Source organism: Ahaetulla prasina, chromosome 8 (assembly GCF_028640845.1).
Source record: "Ahaetulla prasina isolate Xishuangbanna chromosome 8, ASM2864084v1, whole genome shotgun sequence".
Lineage (NCBI taxonomy): Eukaryota > Metazoa > Chordata > Lepidosauria > Squamata > Colubridae > Ahaetulla > Ahaetulla prasina.
In genome coordinates, this window is record NC_080546.1 from 30,761,002 (window position 1) to 30,784,457 (window position 23,456).

At 34.7% G+C, this 23,456-nt stretch overlaps 2 protein-coding genes across 6 annotated transcripts in view; both read right to left on the reverse strand.

Annotated features, from left to right (window-relative positions):
- ZGRF1 (zinc finger GRF-type containing 1) overlaps positions 1 to 23,262 on the reverse strand; it is a 36,588-nt gene extending 13,326 nt beyond the window's left edge. Inside the window, exons 1-20 of one of the 5 annotated variants that reach the window (XM_058193204.1) lie at positions 23,066 to 23,262; positions 21,983 to 22,055; positions 20,596 to 20,681; positions 20,352 to 20,427; positions 20,159 to 20,239; positions 19,987 to 20,043; positions 18,621 to 18,794; positions 15,072 to 16,464; positions 11,032 to 11,108; positions 9,171 to 9,356; positions 8,927 to 8,977; positions 8,399 to 8,492; positions 8,218 to 8,315; positions 5,372 to 5,504; positions 4,688 to 4,863; positions 3,602 to 3,789; positions 3,047 to 3,186; positions 1,367 to 1,513; positions 456 to 570; positions 59 to 309 (exon numbers count right to left, since the gene is read on the reverse strand). In XM_058193204.1, coding sequence (XP_058049187.1) covers positions 59 to 309; positions 456 to 570; positions 1,367 to 1,513; positions 3,047 to 3,186; positions 3,602 to 3,789; positions 4,688 to 4,863; positions 5,372 to 5,504; positions 8,218 to 8,315; positions 8,399 to 8,492; positions 8,927 to 8,977; positions 9,171 to 9,356; positions 11,032 to 11,108; positions 15,072 to 16,464; positions 18,621 to 18,794; positions 19,987 to 20,043; positions 20,159 to 20,239; positions 20,352 to 20,372 — 3,382 coding nt within the window. In that variant the 5' untranslated portion in view covers positions 20,373 to 20,427; positions 20,596 to 20,681; positions 21,983 to 22,055; positions 23,066 to 23,262. Of the gene's footprint in view, positions 1 to 58; positions 310 to 455; positions 571 to 1,366; positions 1,514 to 3,046; positions 3,187 to 3,601; positions 3,790 to 4,687; positions 4,864 to 5,371; positions 5,505 to 8,217; positions 8,316 to 8,398; positions 8,493 to 8,926; positions 8,978 to 9,170; positions 9,357 to 11,031; positions 11,109 to 15,071; positions 16,465 to 18,620; positions 18,795 to 19,986; positions 20,044 to 20,158; positions 20,240 to 20,351; positions 20,428 to 20,595; positions 21,481 to 21,982 lie in introns of those variants that run through there. The other 4 variants (XM_058193203.1, XM_058193206.1, XM_058193208.1 and 1 more) reach the window with 4 other exon arrangements.
- LOC131203224 (protein ZGRF1-like) lies at positions 5,485 to 7,498 on the reverse strand. The gene has a single exon (XM_058193209.1). It carries the CDS (start codon positions 6,744 to 6,746, stop codon positions 6,069 to 6,071), a length of 678 nt encoding a protein of 225 aa, XP_058049192.1. The 5' UTR covers positions 6,747 to 7,498; the 3' UTR covers positions 5,485 to 6,068.
- Positions 23,263 to 23,456: the final 194 nt, after the last annotated feature.

The following is a 23,456-nucleotide window of genomic DNA, read 5'->3' on the forward strand; positions in this document are numbered from 1 at the left end:
AGGACTGGAGGAGCAAAATAAAAAAATAAAAAAATGAAGCTCTTGTGAAATAATTTACCATGTATTATTGTTATTGGAAACATCGGATGCTTTCCTGTTTCTGTGTTTATTTCTTGAGATGTCATCATGGCACCGATCTGCATCATTGCTGTAGCCTGATCTTTATTTAGCTGAAAAGCTTGAATAATTTTATCAGCAAGATTTATAACTATTTCTGGGCTGAAAGCTTCAGATTTTATTGCACTTGTATTTAGAGCTGGTGGTTTAAACTTTTGCTTTCTTTCTTTGGATTTTGGAAATAATTCTTTCCTAAAAATACAAGAAAAGAGAAAATTTAACCTATTTAGAACTTAGCACTAGATTTAAAATGTATTTCCAGTCAAATAATTCAAATGTATATATATCAATGAATGTACAAATCTGTTTCTGTTTTTAAAAGATAGTATCATACTTACTTTGTAAGTAGATGTTGCATGATTGGCAAAGTGATTGAACTGACATTTTCCTGTATATTTCTCAAATTTGTGAGTTCACTGCTAGCATTACACACAAACAAGGCATGAACAATCACTAAGAAAGAAAATATAATAAGAAATAGATAATTAGAGATGAACTTGGATAAAACACATTTGAATCTTAAGTCCACAAAGACAAGACACTACGGTAGTATGCATGACAATATCAATTGAACAATAGTTTTTAGGTAAATAATAGGCATGGGGAGATATAATCTAATTTGTTTCAAGACTCGTGGATTAGTTAGGGAGTGTTATATATTTCCTTGCACTCAAAGCAAAAATTTTCAGAAATGACCTGCTTCTAAAAAAATCCCCATTCCTCTGTTGTTCCCTGAAACTGAAGAAATTTTTAAAATTATTATTTTTATAATTATCTAATTTTGTCTGTTTAACAAGGATATATTTGGATTTTTTCCCATCGCTTCACATACCATGTAAATGATTCTGTAAGAAAAGCAGGTAATTGGGTTTCAATTCAATCCATTCCCTTTACTCTAGCTCTGTTTTCCCACTAATCTTTTCAAAGTGTATATATTATGCTTTGAGTTTAATCAAAATTGTGAAAATATTTAACTTTCTCAAGCTGACTGTGAATTAAAATAATTTTCAAGCAAACACATTTCAGTTGCAGCAAAATATTCTGTGGATAAGTAAAATATTTTGGCTATTTAGATTTTCCAACTTACTCTGAACAGGGTTTCCCACTGTCTTTCAAAGATTCGATGATAATTTTTCTAGTAAAAGCTGTTGGAATTCTGTTTTTTGGCATATTAGAGAGTTAGTCATTTTAAAAAAAATAATCTATTCTAAAACCTTATACAAAAAAAAAACATTGAGCAGAAACTTACTATCTGAGCACCAATTTGATGGGCTATAACCATTAAGAGGCTCCAACTCCACTTCATTATTAGAGGATGGTCCAAAAAAAACACTATATGCAATGAAAGTGTCCAAGGGTTCAAAGGTCAAAGTCTTGGAAACAACCCAAAGATCATCTGTCAACATAGTACATACATTTGCATAAGTTACACCAAGTAATCAATTTTGCAATTCAGAAGTAAAGCTCCAATTGAAACTGAAAAATAGTTATTGTCCTTTTTTATTTTCTATGTCTTCTTGTTGAAAAAACCCTGGTGTTTTTCCTTCTCTTAACCAGCAACGCATTGGGCAAATATCTATTTTCATATTAAATAATTTCATATTCTTAAGAGTGCTATTTGAAAAACTATTCTCTGAGAGGTATTTTAAATTTTATCACATATATTACTTAATTGATTATGAACAACTGTTTCACTATATAAGTTAAATATTGCATAAAATATAATATTTATTTATTTACAGACCTATACTTTAAATTTCTAAGGCCACATTTTTGAAGATTTTAAACAATTTGGAAAGACATGTCCAACACTACTCTTGCTGTACACTGAACCAGCTAGAACTTCCAAGTGATCTTCAAAGGTAGCCCCATAGAGAACATATTACAATAGTCCATACATGAGGTGATTAAGGGAGAGTGACTGTAAGAAGGCAACAGGTGCAAAAGATAAGTCTAAGCAAAAACTTTCCTGGCCACAGCTGCCAACTTTTTGAGTAGGAGCTACAGGTCTAGGAAAAACTCAAAACTATACACCAGTTCTGTCTGTGGGAGTTCAATCCATCCAGAACTAAACTTAGAAAATCCTCAGAGTCAGATAGTTCATGGACCCATAGCCATTCAGCATAGCTGAGTGTTGAGCTTAACTCTATTCCTCCCCATCCAGACCACAACAGAATCAGGCACTGGGACAAAACTGCGACAATATCATTTGGTCAGATACATAGCTTGGTATCATCAGAACTGAGTCAGATGCTTTGTGGACAGCTACAGGAATCAATTCAAATCAATTGATCAATCATCAATCCATTATTGATGATCTATTACATTTTTTACAGTAATTATTTTATTGTAATAAATGACCTGCCTCAACAGTCACATACAACAGGAGATGAAGGCATGCCAGAATCATCTGGTATGCCTTCCAGATGCATAGAAGGCATCTGGAAGGCCCCAAAGAAATGTGTGACTTAAGATTCCTTCTGGACTTGGGGCTTCAGCCAAACAGCAGAAAGAAGCCTGGATGGGCCTTTGCCCAACATTGACTAGTACACCAATTGTAGCCCTATCTACTCCAAGATGTCTCGGCAACAGTAACTCACAGCCTGATCACCACCAGATTTGGTGTCCTATTGTAATGTGCTCTCTATGGAGCTGTCTTTGGAGACAACCTCGAAGCTCCAACTAGCCCAGAATACAAGTGCCCAGACTGTTAACTCCAGTATAAGAGTTTCTTTATACTTGTATATTCTTGTTACATTGTAAATTATTTCTTATGTTATTATTTGTATATTTTTGTTTGCACAATGCCACCAGTCATTAGACTTAAGTCGGTAGTTAACAAATAAATATGTTGTGACATAATGTTATGTAACAAAACATAATGTAACGTAATTTTTCTTTAGTCTCAGAGATTTTCAAATTTACCAACCTTTGCTATATGCAGAGGAATGCTCCTTCCGGTTCAGTTTAAGAAATAATTTCCTCTTAGAATCACAGTCAAAGCTAGCCTTTGCCATATTACATCTCTTCATCTTACAAAATTGTTTTCTTTGGGTATCAAACGTTTTCCTGGAAAAATGAAATATAAGAACCCTGTAATTGATATTATTGCTTTTATAAGCAAATACTAAAAATAGATGAAATAAATAAATAAATAAAACTGGGGACACAAGCTTTAATATTACTCAAAATAATGAATAAATTCTTCATTAGTATCAATATTAATATCAGTAACAGATATCGATTGAAAGTGCTAAATCTGGCAAGGGGAATAACATGACCAAAGAATTGCTTAGTTTGCTTGAAATTAATTTGTAATATTGGGTTCATTATTACTATTTTTTTACTTTTTAATTACTTTTTTAGTAATTCTTTCTAAAGAAAACTTAAGTATTGTAGAGACTATCTTCATTATTTATTAACATTGCTTCCTTTCAATTACAGTATACACTATTATTCAAGTATATCTAACATTTCAACATACCTTATTAGAAGTTGGCATTCTTCATAGATAGAAATTCTTTGACATCTGAGGTAAGTTCCAATACTTTTTATATCATGAAGTATAATACCAGGTTTACTCTCCATCTGTACAGGTTTTACATCTTCAAGCCATTTAAAAAAATCACATCGATCTGCTTTAGCAGCATCACAAGCATAGAATAGACGACCCTGGATCAAAATACAAGCCATACAATAAATCAATTTGTGTTATGCCTGTTGCAACTATGTGCAAATAAATCTGATGAGCAGAAAACTTGACTAATTTTCAAGAGAGAGAGGGAGGGGGAGGGAGAGGAAGAGAGAGAGAGAGAAAGAGGAGGGAGGGAGGGAGGGAGACGAAGAGAGAGGGGGGAGGTACAGGGAGAGAGAGAGAGAGAAGGAAAAAGCTTAATTTTATTGGTCAAAATTTGTTTGTATAACAAATCTCTCAGAAGATGCTGATTCAGTTAACCTGGTTTTGAGTTATATGGCTTTTTGGTTGCAGTATAAAGTTGTAACTAAGTATAACATCATATTATTGAGCTGGTACATGGTATTTATTTAAAAAAACTTATTTTTCCCCTGGTGCTAACTTTGTTTAGTGACTCCCTTATGTTAATACTATTTTCTATTAAAGAAAGAAATGCCAAGTTTTAAAAAATGATATTCCCTGAGAAAATTGCACAGGGACAAAACCTCCCAACAGTAATTATTATACTTACACAAACAAAGGTTATACATAGGAATCCTATTCCTGGCCATTCAATATCATAAATGGGTCCTATTAAAAGGGAAACTATTGCCCTTTCCCTAGTGTGCACAGAGCTGAGCTGTTTCAGCAGCTTACCATTAAAAATACTCAAAATATTTGTCATAGTTATTAATTTCCGTATTTTTCAGCTACTGTAAATATTCTGATAAAATGTATAATAAATTATTTTATTCCCCAAACACAAGCCAAATTTGCAATTTCACAAAAATATGTACCTCTATGAAATTCAAGTGCATGCATCATTCATATCTATCCTAGTAAAACCAAGGTTAAAAAATTCCAATAATGTGTTTTAACCAACCTCTAACAACGTACCTTATTTCGGCCTTCTTTTCTAACCATAACAAGCTTTGCTGCTATTTTGTGGCTGCAGAGAGGCGCAGAATTATCTCGTTGCCCTTCTTTCACCGATGAATAGAAAGATATATCCACTTTCCCAAGAGCTTTGTGTAGGTTTTTTGATAGTTCAAATAATAATATGTTTAAATGTTCTTTTCATAAAAATAGGAAATATGAGATGTTTTGCAATTAGTGGGAAAATATGCATGTTAATATGTCATTTCATATCAAGTAATATTGAATTGCTTGAGACACCTAGTGTACTTTTCCAGTTTAATAATGTCTCTAGGGAAGGGAAAAAAACTAAACTAAAAACTTTAAAACTAAGGATTTATTAATTTCACTGTCATTCATAAAAAAATAATAAATCTGTCAAGCATTTTAGTGCTAAACATGGCCTACCATACACGATTCCTATGCTGTCAACGAAAGGAAAGGTACTAATTGACTTTGGAAGTAAGAGACAGGGACAGAATTAGTATGCAATTTTTCTTTTGCAAACTATAATTACTTTGTATAAGGCAGAAAGGCTAGAAATCCCATTGGTTCTATAAAATTTGACATTTTGAGAAGTCTAATCAAAAATCTTGACTGCAGTGCATTTTTAGAACCATTTATTAATTTTGAGTACCAGTACTAAAATGAAAAGTTGGACCATACCTATCAATGCAGTAGTAAAAACATTCTTATAATGTGCTGGAGACTGAAATTCAACTGGGATGTGTTGTTGTCGTTTAGGTACATTAGTATTCTTTACCATATCTGCCCTAGGGAAATACAGTTCAGAAGTGCCCTATAAAACAAAATAAGCAAATTCCTATTTCCATTTTTCTAATCTCATATGCAGAGATTACCTATATTTAAGACCGCTGAATATAGCATTTATTAAGGCTATGTCTATTCTTCCAGTATTTATGACTACATATCTTACCTGGGTCTTTTAAAATACATCTATTTGAGTGCTAAATTGTAATCTTAAATAAGAACTTGATTTTGTAGAGTTCCATAAAAATCACTTCAAGGATTTAAAACAATGACTGAAGATGCAGGCCTGTTTGAGGTTTGCAACCATAGTGCCCTGGTTTAGTTTAATTAAGAGTTTATGTTCTTAATGTTCTTTATGTTCCTTTATAGTTTGCAGAAAAAGGAGGTGTCATGGTTTCATGAATGAATAAGAACTGTACATATCTTGATTTGATAAACTATGATTATGAGATGATCAAACTTAAATATTTTGAAACCTGTTAACATAGTATTCCTGAAAACCTTGTTAAAAAATTGTAAGAGAAAACATTAGGCCGCATACAACAAAACTAATCTGCATGTACACATGATGGACAATATTTAGCAGCATTTCTTAACATTGGAAACAATTACATACCTTGCTATCTCTGGTTATATTGGGGAAATTCAGGTGACCTAACTCACTTAGAACTTCCTCAGTGCAAAAGTGTTGATTTAAGTGCAGGGAAAGTTTCTTTCTTTCTGAAACAGAATCTTGACTGATAAAGTTTTGCCGCTGTTTACAAAGCATGCTTTTTATTGTCTCCAGATGCTCAGAGTCCAGAGGCCTTTTATGGATGACATTACTCTGATTCTCTCTTCTGTATTCTAATGACATTCCTAAAAAATTCTCAGCTTTGATATCAGAAACCATGGACACTTCGTTGCTATTTTGGGATCTCAAATCACACCCAGTTGTGTTGTGATATTTCTGCCATTTGCTTTGTTCCTTTTGTTCGGACACATTAGGCAATGCATTCGGTAGGGCTATCTTGTCTCTTACTCCTGTGCACTTTTCACCCACAAAAATTTTACACATCCTGTCCTCAGGGTCTAACATTTCTGACTTGTTATATGTATTGATTACTGAGAAACCACAATGATGATGAATCTGTTTACAGATTTTTGCACTGGAATAAAGCTGGAAATCAGAAAGTAGATTATCTACAAGTCCAGGAACAACTGGAGTTTGTGTTCCAAGAGTAGGTAAGAGGATAGACATATCACTTTCTGGATACATGGAGTCTCCCATTCCTATAAAACAGGGTATAGTATGCAGACACTTGAAAACAAAATTCTACTGATAATATAATAAAGCATTAATATTAGTATTATTTTTTTGGAATGGACTGCCTTTCCCTAAGTATTTTCAGTAGCAAAACCTCAACAGCAGTTATTACTAATACAGCACAATGTATTTCTTACTGGAAGGTTACAATAAAACTACACTAATGATTTTATTAAAGAAAAGGATCTTAAAACTTTGGTTATATATACTCTTGAAAATTTGGAACTACTATATTCTTCAAAACTAATATAGTTAAAACTTTAAAGTACAGGAGAAATTTTCATAAGAATAAATAATAACAGCGTGTCTTTGTTATTTGAAAGTCAAATTTAGTTCCTAGTTACTTTTATTAACCTAGCTATACCTCTAAACAAGATCAATTAGATCATAAATTGGGAAGACATCAAAATATTTTGCAGTATGTCTGCATTTCTTAATATTGAATTTTTATACCTATTTCATAAATCGAAAATAACTGGGATGTGATAGTTAAAGAATGAATAAATTTATTTTGTTCACGGGTAAAAAAATAACTCATAAATGAAAAGTTGCACTGACAGAGATTAGGAGACGCAGAAGTTCCTTTTCATGAGCAGAAAAATCATGAACCCCGGCAAATAGGCAGGGATGGAGGAAATATCAGCAACATTTTTAAAAATATGTATTACTTACATTTTGTTAGTGATCAAACTAGAAGAATGCTCAAACACTAACTGGAGCATTCAAAAAAATCTGGCACAACTGTTATTTATATCATCAACAATCAAACCTTTCTTACTGAAAAAGGTTTTTTTATTATCCATATACAAGTCTGGATGAGTTTTGGATTTCAGCAATTCCTGCTCTTCTATTATTTCTTTACTATTTGGAGTTGGGGAAAAGTGACAACCAGTAGTCTGTGAAGAAACCCATTGTTTTGATAACAGCTGAACAGAGGGAATGTAAAAAGCAAAAATATATAGTTACAAATAGATACAAATAACTACATCTATAAGCATTTATTCCCATATTTTACAGAAAACAATGAACTGAACTTTAATATTTACTTAGTACCTAAATAAATTCTAATTCAAAATTAATAACAGATGTACATAACAGTGTTCTTAATATTACTACTATCTCTCTATGTATATACATTTATGTATGTATGCATATGCGTGCGTGTGTGTGTGTGTGTGTAGATACATAAATACATACATATATTCCTTTTCTACAGAAAGAGAAATACCCTTTAAGAAAGAAAAGGGAGAAAAATATATTTTTGAAGAATATTATGTTATTCAAAAAATGAGAGGAAAAACCTTTTAACATTTATGGACAGTATATGATCCTAATGGGATGTCTTGGCAGTGTCTAGAATTAAGGCAGTTCGGTGGTAGTAAATCTTTTGTTGACCAGAATAATGATAAAACAAAATGAACCACTCAGTCATTACCTTATTAAAATCCCCCGAAGCAGACTTCGCGAAGTCTAGATTTGAGGAAGAATTTGTCACAATCTGACTTGGAGGTTTAAAAGATGCAGTCTTTGTTACTGTTAAGAGGAAGAAACACACAAAATGTTGAAAAGTAAAGCTACATTTTGGTCATTAATTGTTCATATTGATAGCCACTTACAAAATTTATTACTGCTTTTTTCTTCAAAAACATTGAATTCATTTCTAAATGTTTTGGTTCCGCTGTTATTGAGATCATCTTCTGAACCTAGAGGCTAAGGATAAATACCCCCCACCCCAATAAACACATTTAATGCATTCCAGGGTAACATTGGTTTTTGGATTAATTCTAGGCATAAATTGCTGTATATTAGCTTGGCAAAAAATTAATAGAGAAAACAAGGGCACTAAACGGGAGCCTCAGTAATTTCTCTTAAGAATTTGGTTAGCATAAAATATTTGTAAAGATCTCTCCCCACCCCCCCCGAGAGGAATTAAACTATCTGATCCTTACAAGCATTATCGTATCTTATGAATTCTTTGATAGTGATGATTATTTATTTATTTTTATTTGAATTTATATCCCGCCCTTCTCCGAAGACTCAGGGCAGCTTACATTGTGTAAGGCAATAGTCTCATCCATTTTTATATTATATACAAAGTCAACTTGTATTGCCCCCCCAACAATCTGGGTCCTCATTTTACCTACCTTATAAAGGATGGAAGGCTGAGTCAACCTTGGGCCTTGTGGGACTCGAACCTGCAGTAATTGTAATTGCAGGCAGCTGTGTTAATAACAGACTGCATTAGCCTGTTGACCCATAAGAGGCCCCTTTTATATTTATTTATTCCTTTTATATACAGTATTTTAAGCCTTTATAACACTGACTTTTTCATAGATTAAAAAATTTGCACATTTAAAAATCTTACCTTAACAAACTCAGAAATCTTACCTTAACAAACTCAGGCACCCCAGGACAGTTCAGTTCTTGCGCTAAGAAAAAGAATGCATCCTTTGAAGCACTTTCAGAGCTGGTCATGTCACTTTGTGGATCCTTTCGGTGATACGCACAGCGTTCTCTTGTCATCATCTCACTAGCTGCTGAGCCTTTCACCTGGTATCCGTGAAATTCAACTACCTTTATGCATTTAATGGAACAAATATTGTAAAGTAATGCTATTCATTGACAAAAAAAAAAAAAAAGCTGTAAGCACAATTAAAACTTCAGAATGTGGGTATATTTTGCATATCTTTACTAATCCTTATACCATTTAAAGCAGCGATCACCAACTGGTGGTCCATGGACCACTGGTGGTACGCAGAAAAATTATTTGCATTTTTTATATTGCACTAATTGATTAATTACGGTCTGATTAACCACGGCCCCTGGGATGGATACATAGAATGAATGTTTGTATTGCTGCAGAAAGTCTCCCCCTTTGGGGTCTTTTTGTGCGGGTTGGAGGGGGCAGAAATTCTGACTTGGGGTCTCCTGGTGCTGGGGCTTTGGGTGAAGGCTGGAGGGCAGTGCCACTGGTGGCGAAGAGCTGGAGGACCTTGTTCCAGTGGGATTGCATCATGGCCTGGAACTGGCTGACCATCTCAGCCCGCTGAGCCTCCAGGCGCCGGTACCTGGCCTTGCAGTCCCGCAGGTCTTCCCTCTGCTTGGAAAGCTATGCTCGTAGTCCTCAGTGAGCCTCCTTCTCAGTCAGATCCAATTTGAACTGAGCTGTTTTGCCAACTCTTTCTCATAGCGACTGCTTAGCTCCAACAACTACTTCCTGTTGGGGCCCTAAGGAGCCCAGGTGAGCAGGGAAGCCGTGGCTAGGATGGGAGGGATGAGTAGAGGCCGGCGAGGTGCCCTTGACGTGAGTGACATCAAGTTGGTCATGCCCACTCAGTCATGTGACCACCTAGCCACACCCATCCAGCCAGTCATTAAGTAGATCATATTAGTGGTCCATGGGATTTAAAATTATGAATTTAGTGGTCCCTGAGGTCCGAAAGGTTAGGAACCCCTGTTTTAAAGAATGAGACACTGAATTATTAATTTGTTCAATTGCAAAAATTATCAGTTGATGTTTATGTTAACCCTTACATTCACTGGTGAGCCCTGGGCAACAATGCTCTTACTCCATTTCATCTAACATCAGTACCTGAAAACGAATCTTCTCTGTCCAGTGAAGTTCCAACCCTGCCCTGCCCCCCAAATGGTTCCTATCTTATTGAAGTTTCAGAGGGGGCAGACTTTTGGCTAGGGTGCTTGAAGTTCCTTCTGAGTAATGTTGCTCAGTTTTGCTATCTTTTTGCTCCTTGTTTTTTTAAAATGCTTTTATTTTGTGATTCATCAGAGTATCTGGCAGTATCACATTTAATAAGTAATACTAATGAAATAATATCTATTGATATCTATCTATCTACAGTGTCTGTCTGTCTGTCTGTCTGTCTGTCTGTCTGTCTGTCTATCTATCTATCTATCTATCTATCTATCTATCTATCTATCTATCTATCTATCTATCTATCTATCTCTCGAGTCAATACTTCTTTTCGTATGGGAGACCAAAGATTTTTTTCAACAACAAAACCTTGCTCTGGAGAATGCCCAGACAATGAAGTGAGGTTAGGATTCTAGAGGCCTGCAAGCAGGAGCATAATTAGTTAGTAGGAAAAATGCAGATAGAAAAGTCTCCTTACAAAAGATGTAACACAGAGATTAAAGCCATTGTTATTGCTGTTGGTGGTTGCACAGTCAGCCAGATATTTAAACTGGATTTTGAAATTTTTAGTATGATACAACATCAGAAGAAGATTACCAAATTTGGTGAGTCAGAATGTAGGCAAGGTATCTGCACATCTTCAGGACAAAATGCTTCAGCAAAACTTTGTTTAACTATCAAAGAGGAGGGGGAAAGAAACAATGAACTTCAGTCATCAGGCTAAATCAATATGTGTATGTCTGTGGTGGATTAATGATTTTGCATATATGAATATGTCAGACATGTATTCATTTTGGTAGAATGGGTCAGAATAACAACATTAAATTGTTAAATTCAAAGTTATAGAAGAATTGTTAGAGCTAAAAATTATTAGAAACAGAAGAAATTAAAAAAATCTTTTCAACAGTAAAATATTTGAAAAAAATCTAATATCAATTATTAACTGCTTATGTAAGAAAAACCAAATAATATAAGAAACACTTACAAACAGTATTATCAATCACATTATGCCAAGAGCAACTCTTTTTGAGTATATTTTTAAAAGCACTAGGTTGGATATAAATTTGGCTTTGTAGTTATGAAAAAACTAAGGACTTATTTATTTATTTATTTATTTTATTAGATTTTTATACTGCCCTTCTCCCGAAGGACTCAGGGCGGTGTACAGCCAAAATTAAAACCCACAATATACACAATCAAAACAGAATTTAAAACGGAGCATATTACAAGAGTGGCCGACTTTAAAAAGTTTAAAACCGGGCTTCTGGGTGGTGCCACCTTTCTTGCTGGGTGCTAATTTATGGCACTCCGCATTGAATATGGTAAAAGCCGGATTTAACAACTGATCCTGGCTTCATTTCTCTCTCTGGTTGAAAGAGAGAGACAGAGCAAGGGGGAGGAATTGGGTAGATTCCCCTAGGGGCTTTGTTTTTGTAATACAAAGTCCTGAACGGTTGAATCCCCTTATTTACCCCTCCCCCACCTCCAGTATTCTCTGCGCTCCTGAAAAAGCAGGAAAAGAGGAAGGTGTCCACTTCTGCTAGCAATTGATTTCTTTTTGTGGATACGAAAAGCAGGCGGAATGAGTGTGAGGAACAATTATTGGTTTGCAAGTATTTTTGATTTTCTGACTTCCGCCCCCCCTTCAGTTTCGTTTTAGAGAAACTGAAAGCAGAGCGATACATCAAAGGGAGCTTTGCTGTTGAATCGAAACTGAATGGAGATTTTATCTTATTGTGTTTGACTGTGGACTGTTGGATTATATTACGCTGTTTAAGTATTTTACAAGGGGATTCTCAGCAGGAATTTTGTTATGGAGGTTCTTTCAGAAGAATGGATTCGTGACTTTATACAGGACTACACAGAAAGTATGTATTTAATTATTCAAAAATACGAATTGATAAAAAATGGGACGTTTTGGATGAGAGTTTGGAGCAAATTAACCAGTGCAATTATTCGGAAAATGGAATGGAGGACATACAAATAAAAGTGGATAAATATGAAGATTTGATCGTGAAGAAACAAGGTGATCTAAAGAAGTTTTCTTTAAATAGTTTGGATGAGCTGCCTGAATTTGTGCTACTGGAGATTGTCCTCAAATGGAAAAGACTCACAAGCTTAATGTTTCCCAAGAGTTCTCTTTTGGACTGATGGAATATACGGCAGTAATTTTTGGATTTCTGGACATAAGGAATTACTAGGAAATATTGTGATTGACTTTTAAAAGGAGCAACGAAGGAAAGACAGAGATTAATGCACCAAAAAATGGCAAGAGACAAAAGTATTATTTTGAAACAAGGTTTTTAAAATATTAATAGACAAAATATTAGTGTCCCGAAAGACAATTTGTGATTATAAGAGACTAGATATTTGGATATACTGGATTTTGATGAGGAAGGACTAAAGTTGAATAGATATTGTAATTAATTAAATAATATTGTAATTTTCTATTGAAATTTTATAAATTTTATAATCTGTTGTATTGAATTTTAAATAGAATATTCTTGAAAGATCTTATGTAAGAAAGACTTGGGGAAATTATATGGTTATATGGTTATAGAAGCTATAAGGAGATATTCTCTGAACTGGATTGGATTTTTATGCTTTAGCTGGTTTTAAATATTTTAGGATTAATTTGTTCTACTGATTTATATATTTTATTACTGTTTATTGTTAATTTTTTGAAGGATTTGGTTATGTAAGGAGGAAGTCAGAGCTAGAGAGGGAGAATTGGTATAATAGTTTTGGGGAAAAATTTTTTTTAGCATATGTTTGTTTTATTTTTAACTATACCTTGTGTTTGTTCCGGGAAGCCAGGGGGGGAGGGGGTTTGTGAAGGGAGAGGGGTTGGGGGGAAAGGGGGAAAAAATTTTTTGTAAAACTTTTTGAATAAAAAAAAATAAAATAAAAAAAAAAGTTTAAAACCCTAAAAAATTAATAAATAACCCCGGTTAAAATTTAATAAAACTTTTAATCCAGTCCCGCTTGGATGAATAAATGCGTTTTCAGCTCATGGCGAAAAGTCCAAAGATCAGGCACTTGGCGTGACTTCCCTTTCGTTTTCCCACCTTGGACTCTCATGCTGTGGGTATCCTCTGATTGAGATTATGATATAGAACAATTCCTCTCCTCTTTTAAAACTATTCATCTTCCATGAGTAGAGATTGGAATGTCTGCTATAGAGAAGCAGAGGCCAGGAAGTCCACTTCCACCAGTCCAGTGATAAGCATCTAAATTAGGTCAGTTCAGTTCTGACACATAGCAAAGTAAAGCTTATTGTCATCATCTATTGGTATTTTTACTATGAGACGAGTCTTTGAGAGTATAAATTTACGCTCCCATAAACTGAGATTTAGATTTTATCACAAATTATAAGAATACTTTTCATATATGTATGATATATTCTTGATATTCATATCAAGAATCAGAGTTATATATCTTTCTCAGTGATCATCACAGAGGAAATCTGAGAAAAAAAATGAAAAATTTGTTTCATGCGCTCTGCTTTTCAGATGAGACAGGGAAAAATGGTTTACATCACTCTGGGGAGATGGGCAGCCTAGTATTGTATTAATAAAATACAACAGAAACTAAAAATTGAACTTAATCTGAGAATGTTTCACTTCTTCCTTATAGGAAATGTTTTGATAAGTAAGGCAACATTTTTATTTTGAAATTTAGTAGTTTTTACAATAATTTTGCAGTCATTATTATGCCCATGTCACAAAAATGGTGAAGTAAGAAACACAGAAGTTTGTCCTAAAAATGCACCTATAAAAAAATTCAATTGTAGGCAAAAGTTTGCACTTTTAATTTATTCCAGTATTACAGATATTTTGATTTCTTAAGCAGATGTATGCCGCTTTAAGAGTAATTTTCTGAAAAATATTATAAAACAAGAAATAATTTTGTTATCCCACAAGATATTGTTACTGCTTTAAAATTAGTAAAAGTAAAATTGTTAACTGATTAGTGAACAGATTTTAATTTTAAACATGTAATCAACAGTGCAAAAATATTATACAAATCATATCTAATTTTCTAAAGCAACTATAGCTGCTCTACACAATACTTTTACAGTAGATATTTTGCATCATTTTTTAAAATTCAGGTAAAGAGAGGGCTAGGTAAATTTGTGAAAAACACTTCAAATTATATTATATTACAGAATTATAAGTAACAACCTTTTTCTATTAATCTCATTCTGGGTGCCCTGGCTTCCTAAGGTAAGTTCAAAAACAGACTAATAAATCTGAAACCACTTACCAGCTGAAGAAGGACAAGAATCAATAGTCGATGGGTAATATAAACTGAAATCTTTTTTTTCATTGGATTCATGTGTTTTTTTTAAATTGAAAATACATTGTGCATTTTCTAATTATAAAGTTTACTCATGTATGCTATTTTTTAATTAGTAACTAATTTAAAATTATTTTTTAATGTTTGTTTGAAATGCAGTGGGGAAAACATCAGAACTTTTGTTTTGTTTTACTGAAAAGAATTATTTTATTAACATAAATACCTGTTTCAACACCTTTATTTTATAAACATGATTTTTATTTGAAAATATATGAAGCAGCAGAAATAAAGGGAAGATTACTTTTTCTATTCTAAGTTAATGAAAGTGTAATACTCACTATCATGCATTTCACAGTCCATATCATTTTCCATTATCAAGTTTCTGCTTGCACATGGCAATTGCTGGTGGACATCCATTTTCTGCGCATATAATGTATTTGTGTCTATCTTCTCATTAATCAAAACTTTTGAATTTTGCCATTTTTTCTCCCAAATTGCTGTACTCTTTTCTTTAATGTTGATAGGCTTTGCAGAAATTTCATTACAAAGAGGTAATGGCTGGGATCCTGAGATCTTGTTGAAATCATGATCTTGTACAAACTTTAATTGTATATTGTCTTTCCTTTCACTACTGCATGCTGTTACATCACAGTTTTTTTCAGCACTGTCCTCAACTTGATTTTTAATTTCTTGCCTTAGGCATACAGAACTTTGTGATATAATGCTGTTTTCATTAGGGTTATTATCTTCTGTGCCACTAAAATCCAGCATATTTAAAAGATTAAAGTTAACCTCTGTAAATTGTTTTCCTGGATTTGCAAAGTCAACACCTGGGCAACTCCTTTCCAAATTACCAATTATTCCATGTCTGCTTGATTCTGATGAATCTTCAAGCGTTTTAAGTGTATTTCCACAGTTCAAATTAGCATTATCAAGTGAACTTAATTCAGAGTTATTGCTTTCATTCATGAAGGATTCACTTGGGAAAAAGTTATATGGCTGACTTCCACCTTTACTAACAGGAGAAATATCAAGTTTCCAAGAAGACGGCATTTGTGGAATTTCTTTATGGTCATTGGATTGGCTTCTGTTTACACATTCACTCTCATTTAAGCTCTCTTCAATTGATTGCAAATCACTAGTATTCTCATCGTTGTTTTCTGTATTATGTACATCAGATAAACATGATGGCATATAAGCATCCCATCGGCTTTTTCTTTGCAATGAAACTTCTGGGTTGGGTTCTGATTGCATCATTGTGGACTGTAGATTTTTCAGTGAGGCAGTAGTCTCATTTCCTAGTCTCTTGGAAACATGTTGGTCATGACTCAAAAGTGCTATAATTTTAGCTCTGCTTCGAATGTTTTGTGAAAATGCATGATATCCTGAACTGACTAGTGCATTTTCTAACTGAAAATTTGGCTTCAAATATTCAACCTCTAAATTGTTGCTACTACATTTTTTATTCTGTACTGTTTCATGTTCATCATCTAAAGAGGTAGAAGCCAGAAAATTAACAGGCTCTGCACCTTTAATATTCTTTGTAGAAGGTTCCCCATTAAAATTTGTGAGTAAGACAGTATCTTCCCTATTTTGACAAGGAATGGAAAATAAAGGAGAAGATGCATAAAATTGGTGCGGGAAGGATGAAAGAGGACCATCAGATGTAGACGGCAATGCAGGTTCTTCCACTAACTTTTTCTTTTCCACCTGACGTGGTATTTGGAAACCCTGGAAGAACATTTTGTATGGATGGCAAGTTTAATAAATGAAGAATCAATCATTAACATATCATTTATAACATGCTTGTTCTACAATAAAGCTGTACAAAGTATTTAGAAAAGCATTTTTTAAAAATTGAAGCGTCCTCAAGAAAAACAAGAAAACGCAGTTGCCTCTTGAAAAAGCACTTTTGGGACAACTGCGACCTGATGACTGAGAATCTCCATAGACATTTTTTGAAAAAGGAACTTTTCACAAAGCACTGATGCATCAGTGTCCTCTAGAAGGTCTAATATAGCTATTGGAAAGGTTTTCTCTGAATATTCAAAGACCATCTAGAAAAACCTTCATATGAAGTGGCAGCAATGAATTTTACAGAGGAAAAACTGTCTCAGTGTTTTAACAGGGAGCACTTTGGTCATGCCAATGTATTTTACAAAAGAACTTCAATTCTTTTGAGTATTTATAACTGAATAGCAAAATTTAAATGGGGGTTTATTTTCTTTTAAAAATCAAATGCAATTCACTCATACACATTTCTATAAAATGCAATTCATAGAAGTTGGAAGCATCTGTTTCAGCTGTGAAGCCAAATTAAAATGACTGGAAATAATATTACTAATATAATAGCAGCAATGATATTGCATCAATCAATCAATAAATGCACCAAAGACAAATTCCTTGTGTATCCAATCATACTTGGCCAATAAAGATTTCTATTCTATTCTATTCTATTCTATTTTATTCTATTCTATTCTATATATAATATAAATTTTTCATATTTAACTGTCAGCAAAAGAGTTCAGACAACTGATTAATATTCACACAGCAAACATACAGCTTGCAGACCAAATTACAGTTCACTTTTATTCATTTTCTTCTGCTGATCTAACAGTATGTAGTACACCTGCTGCTATTAACACTCATAATCGGGGTAATTGCCTGTATGAAATGCAGTGGATGATTTGAATTATTTCACATCTAATATACATGATACTGCAGATGGTAAGGGACAAAAATCACTGACAGTACAGGTACTCGTCAAGTTAAGACTGTATTTGAGCCCTGCAATTATGGCCATAACATGAGGTTTGTAAAGCAGATCCACTTTATGACCTTTTGGTGATCATGTTTGCTATGGGGCTTTTTTTTTTTTGGCTGTAAATCAAATAAATGCTGGTTTCTGGCAAAAACATACTTGTGGCCATGTGACCACAAGGCATCACAAATGGCTGAAAATGCAGGCCAGTTACCCAGCATCCAAAATGCAGTCGACCCCTGATTTGGAACTGCAATCGACCCCTGATTTGGAACTTTGAGACGTTGAGTTCCTTTTTCAGTATCTTCTTTAACTTTAAGTAGTTACTAAGCTGGTTGTAAATTGAGGACTATCTGTAGTATGTGGGTGCACACATGGCTGATTATAGGTAGTCCTCAACCTATGATCATTCATTCAGCAATCATTCAAACACACTGCCCAATTGCCAAGAATTATCAATAATGACAAACACAACATTTGCTACTGAATTAGAATTTACTTAAGTGATCAAATTCCAAAGGGGAAAAAGGTGATTTGAAGTGAGCATGGGTACCTACATGCCACCTATCGGCACCTGCTTATATATCTTTTGGGAGGTAATGGACAAACAGAGGAAAAGTTATAGGTAGTCTTCACCTTATGTCCACAATTGGGGCTAGAACTTCCATCGCTAAGCAATCTGGTCATTAAACGAGTTGCACACAATTTTATAACTTTTTTTTGCCGTGTTCATTAAGTGAACTACACAATTGTTCAGCAAATCTAGCTCGTCCCTTTGACTTGGCTTATCAGTATGTCCCTGTGGAAGTTCCAAATGCTCATCACATGACTCTGGGACACTGCACTGTTGTAAATATATCCTGGTTGTCAAAACCCCAAATTTTGATCCTGTAACGCAAGGATGCTGCAACAATTATAAGTGTGATGATCGGTCATACATCACTTTCTACAGCATTGTCATAACTTCAAATTGTTGTTAAGGGCCACTTGTAATGATTCCTTAAAGATCTGGTGATTAGTTGAGTATTCCTGAATGCTCCAAATCACCTTTTTTCTTTCAAACCCAGATCACTGTACGATCTTATCAAATGTTAAAAATATCAAAGAAAGAGAAAAGACAACATACAGAATATTTTCGCTTTGGATGGCATAGAGATGAAGTAGCAAGGGATTTCAAGGAATTACTTGTTAACTTTAGCTGTTCTGTGTTCTTTGAATGATTATAATCAGTTTTAGAAACATTTTCACTTTCTACAGTGATTAAATATCGTTCAGATTCAAAGTCATCACCAGGTTTTATCTAGAGAGTTGGATAAAAAATATTTTAAATTTCAGCACATGTATATAACTCCATAGTATATCAATTACCGCTTCTCTATTGCACTCTTAAGCATACCTAGGTAAACTTGAGTCCATATAAAATTAGCTGAATATTTTAAGCATTTATATCTTTTAGACTATTTAATGCACTATTTAATCATTTCCCCTGAATTTTAGTGATAACTACTGAAAATATACTTGTTTGAAAGATACTTTTGCTGTTCAGTAGAACACTGCAAAATGTGAATGAGAAAAAGAAAGTTTACTATGCACTGGTTAGTTTAGAAAAAGTGTTTAATATTGCTATCTTGTCCTTGCTTTGTTCTCTTGATTTCTACCATCTTGGCTGGGTTTGACTTTGGTATTGAGCCCAATTACTACTCACTGTTTCAGCTGTTTTTTAAGAAAAATAAGGTTACTTTTTTGAGTGTCCTACTGAGTGAATGTCATCTGTATTGCGTCTGCAGAAATATGAGAATCATGGGTACAATATTCTCAAGAGGGTATTAAGAGTGGTAAGCAAGTCTTAATACTTGTCTCCACTAAGCTTAGATCAGTTACTCAAAGTTGAACCCCTCAGGTGGTAATTTACTCCAATCTTCTTACTGGGAAGATAGCAATAATAGTAGCTAAGACATCAACCAGAATGGTAATCAAAAATGTCATGGATGAGCTGATAGGACACACAGAATCAAGGATGTGACAGGCAATGCTAATCATGTACTTTAAAGTTCCACCCATTTGACTGAGATAAGTTAAAAACTTGATCAAAGTGTGCAATGACCTTAAGAAAATTAAAATACCAAAATATCTCACTGTGCTAATATGAAACTTTTACTGAAAGAGAGTTTTGGCTGGAACTGGGTGAAACAGATTGGTGTCAGGCCAGCAATGGTCACATGATTTTGACAGCTTATTATCAGTTGCAAAGTCAATTCGGAATGTTTTTGCTGGTTTCCAGGGGAAAAAACCCCACTCATTCAAAAGAATGAATTTACTTAACAACCATGTAATTTGCTTTACCAACTATATCATTTGTTTTACCATCATGATTCACAACCATCATAAAAAAGGATCATAAAATCAAATCTGATCATGTGGCGTCTTATTATCACAATATGACCAAAATTCTGGGCTCCATTGTGATCATACATTCAGAACAAAGCACATACCTGAAATTTTATGAAAATAGTATCCAATAGCTGTCCTTTATCATCAAATAAGTTTGCCTGTATTAAACAAGAAAAATAAAGATGGTGGATATTTCCTTAAGTACAGATATAAATGGATTAACAGACATAAAACTGCTGACACTGTACCACCAAACTGAACCTACATATTTACCTTATTTCCTCCAAATACGGCCTTCAAAATTCCATCTTGCCACACTTTAGATTTTTTAGTCTTCTGATGCGTGTATAAAACCTATATTGATATATGAAAATATATTCTTGATTACTATTTCACTATTTTGTTTATATTTTTATTTCATGATGTTTAATGTACGAAATATTATTGAAATAGATTATAGACTCACAAAAAATTCCTGATAAGCCATTATTTTGGCATGTTAAAATCATACCACCTGCTTTCACTTCCAATCATCACATCACCTGCGAAGAGAAACATCCTATTAAAATAATATTATAGTTTATAAATAAAATTTATAAACTATAATAAATATTTAGCTCTGAAATTCTAAGCTAAATATTTATTATAGTTTATAAATTTCATTTTATATTGTTTTGTTAAACAATATGACAGGAGTGAAATCTACTTACCTTCCCTACCGGTTCAGAAGTGCTCGCTCCGCTCATGTGCGTGTGTCATGTCTGCGTGTGGACCCTCTGCACATACATAAACCCTTCTGCAAATGCGCAGCGGGTAAAAAACAGTTACTTCCATGTTAAAACTAGGAAGTAATGATGACCTGGCAGGTGGGCAGAGCCTAGCGCTGTCATCGCTACCTGTTCTCCGAACCACCCGCTGCCATCGCCACCGGTTCAGCTGAACCAGTCTGACCCGGTAGCATTTCATCCCTGAAATATGAGGAATATGATTCTCTGGTTCAAAAGGTGATTTACATGTGTGCATCTAAAAATTCCAGTTTCAATGAAAATTATTCTAGAGCAGGGGTGTCAAACTGGCGGCCTGCAAGCTAGATGTGTCACATGCAGGCCACGCCCAACCCAGCTCTCCAAAGGGAAAAAAGTCACGAAACATCATGTGACGGCAATGTGACACCACGTTTGACACCCATGTTCTAGAGCAACTATTTTTAAAATTGCAACCAAGCAGTACATTACCATAAACACTTCTTCAGAAATAAATCTTGTTTTAAATGAAGATATTTAAATTTCTATAGAAATATAACCTTAGCTACATGATGTCTCTCAAACCGCAATTTATTCTAAGATTTTTTTAAAAGATTTTTTTGAATTATGTGTTTTTAACAAGTGTAATCTAATACATTCCCTCATATGTTCAATTCCATGTAATGACCACAAGATGTCTCACTTAAATCTTTCTCAGAAAAGCTTTGTAATTATGTAATGAGATTAATGATCAAGCTAATTGACTATTTAGAAAATCACAGATCAATCCAGAGTTCTCATGCCCAGGGTCAACTTATATTTCAGACACATTCCCTTGAAAAGTTCATGATGCTGGAAAAGAAAAGAGAAAAGAGGAAGAAAAGAAAAGGATTGATACAGCAGCCATGGATACACCATGGGAAACCTGAAGGTCCAGGTTGGAAAGACGTCATCCTGGAGAAGGTCTGCCTATGTGATCACTAAGAGTCACCACTAATTTGACAGCATATAATTACTACAGATCAGACTTCCTAAATCTAATATAAACATGATGTATCTATAATTCTAGTCGTTATTGCAACCTATTTTTTTTATTTTACCTTGAACTCTAAACATGCCTGACATTGTTGCTCCATTTTGTTAATTACATTTTCATCCTGGTCAACAAATTATATTAAACTACAATTCTAACACTTATTCATTACATTTCTACCATTCTTTTTTCCCATGGACTTATGGGTGACTTTTATGTCATTTTTTTAATATGTCATCCATTTTATGTCATGAGAACCAGTTTGGTCTAGTGGTTAAGGCACCGGACGAGAAAGCAAAAGACTGTGAATTCAAGTCACACCTCAGCCATGAAAGTCAGGTGGGTGACTTTGGGCCAGTTCCTCTCTCTCATGCCAACTCACCTCACAGGGTTGCTGTTGTGGGGAAAATAGAAAGAGAAAGGTATGTTGAATATGTTCATTATCTTGAGTTATTTGGGAAAAATAATAAAGGCAATGTACACATAAATAAGGGACGCGGTGGCTCAGGGGCTAAGACAGCTGAGCTTGTCGATCGAAAGGTCGGCAACTCAGCGGTTCGAATCCCTAGTGCTGCCGTGTAACGGGGTGAGCTCCAGTTACTTGTCCCAGCTTCTGCCAACCGAGCAGTTTCGAAAGCATGTAAAAATGTAAGTAGAAAAAATAGGGACCACCTTTGATGGGAAGGTAACAGAGTTCCATGCGCCTTTGGCGTTGAGTCATGCTGGCCATATGACCACGGAGACGTCTTTGGACAGTGCTGGCTCTTCGGCTTTGAAATGGAGATGAGCACCGCCCCCTAGAGTCGGCAACGACTAGCATGTAAGTGCGAGGGGAACCTTTACCTTTACCACATAAATAAATAAATAAATGTCTCCTTTGCTGCAAAATGTTTCTGTGGAAGAATTGGGTTTATATAGATTAAATCCCCGAGAAAGAGGCAAGTTTCTGCCAGCAACCCTTCGTACACTGAATTTCTTTAGATTGAGTGGGAATGAGACTCAAATGCAATATGGGCATAGCTAAGGTATTACATGCTGCATAGATCATGGAATGTCTTTTTTTTTTTTAAGACGGTGAAAGGCTTTTCAAACAAAGTCATCTTGAACCTATTTATGATACATGCTATAGTGTTTAGGGGCTTCCTCTCGCACAATAACAAGAAACTGCGCTGTTGATTTTCAGTCATTACTGGAGTGAAATTCAGCAATGCAGTTGAGTGGGGCTCTGGGGAGCAGCTATTGCTCACCCCTGCCTTAAAAGACTGTCATCCCAAATTACCATAGCCTATAGATAAGCAGATACGAGAACTGGATGAACCTGCTCTCTTTCATTAGAGGATAGGAGAAAGAAACTGCACCCAAATCTGAGGTTACACCATTTTTAAAAGAGTATAAACGTCACACCTGCTGACGGATCAATATACCAGTCCTCAGCGAAGTTGGCAAAAGGGCGCCGGGTAATCTTGTCGACCGAGGTCGCTCACAAGCTACGGGGATGGAAGAGCAAGAGCCCCTTCCCCCTCTCCTCTCTGTCAGCAGAACTTTACCTTACGAAAGTTCCCGCTCCACAAGCGGGATGACGTCTCTACGACGCGACAAATACCATAGAGACAAAAATGCTGTACTGTCATCATCTCCGGACTCCCGTATGGACCTTAAAGTATGGCATTGGGGGTGGGGTGGGGCATTAAACCATAACGTTGATAAGGGTAGAGCGGTGCTAGTGTGAGTTTAGACAGAAGGAGGCGGGAACGGGAGTTTTAGTCATATGTAGTAGGAAAGGAGTTTTGATGAA

Coding starts and splice junctions, on each gene's coding strand:
- LOC131203224 (XM_058193209.1), bottom strand. CDS start 6,746: ATGGGAGACTCCATGTATCCAGAAAGTGATATGTCTATCCTCTTACCT.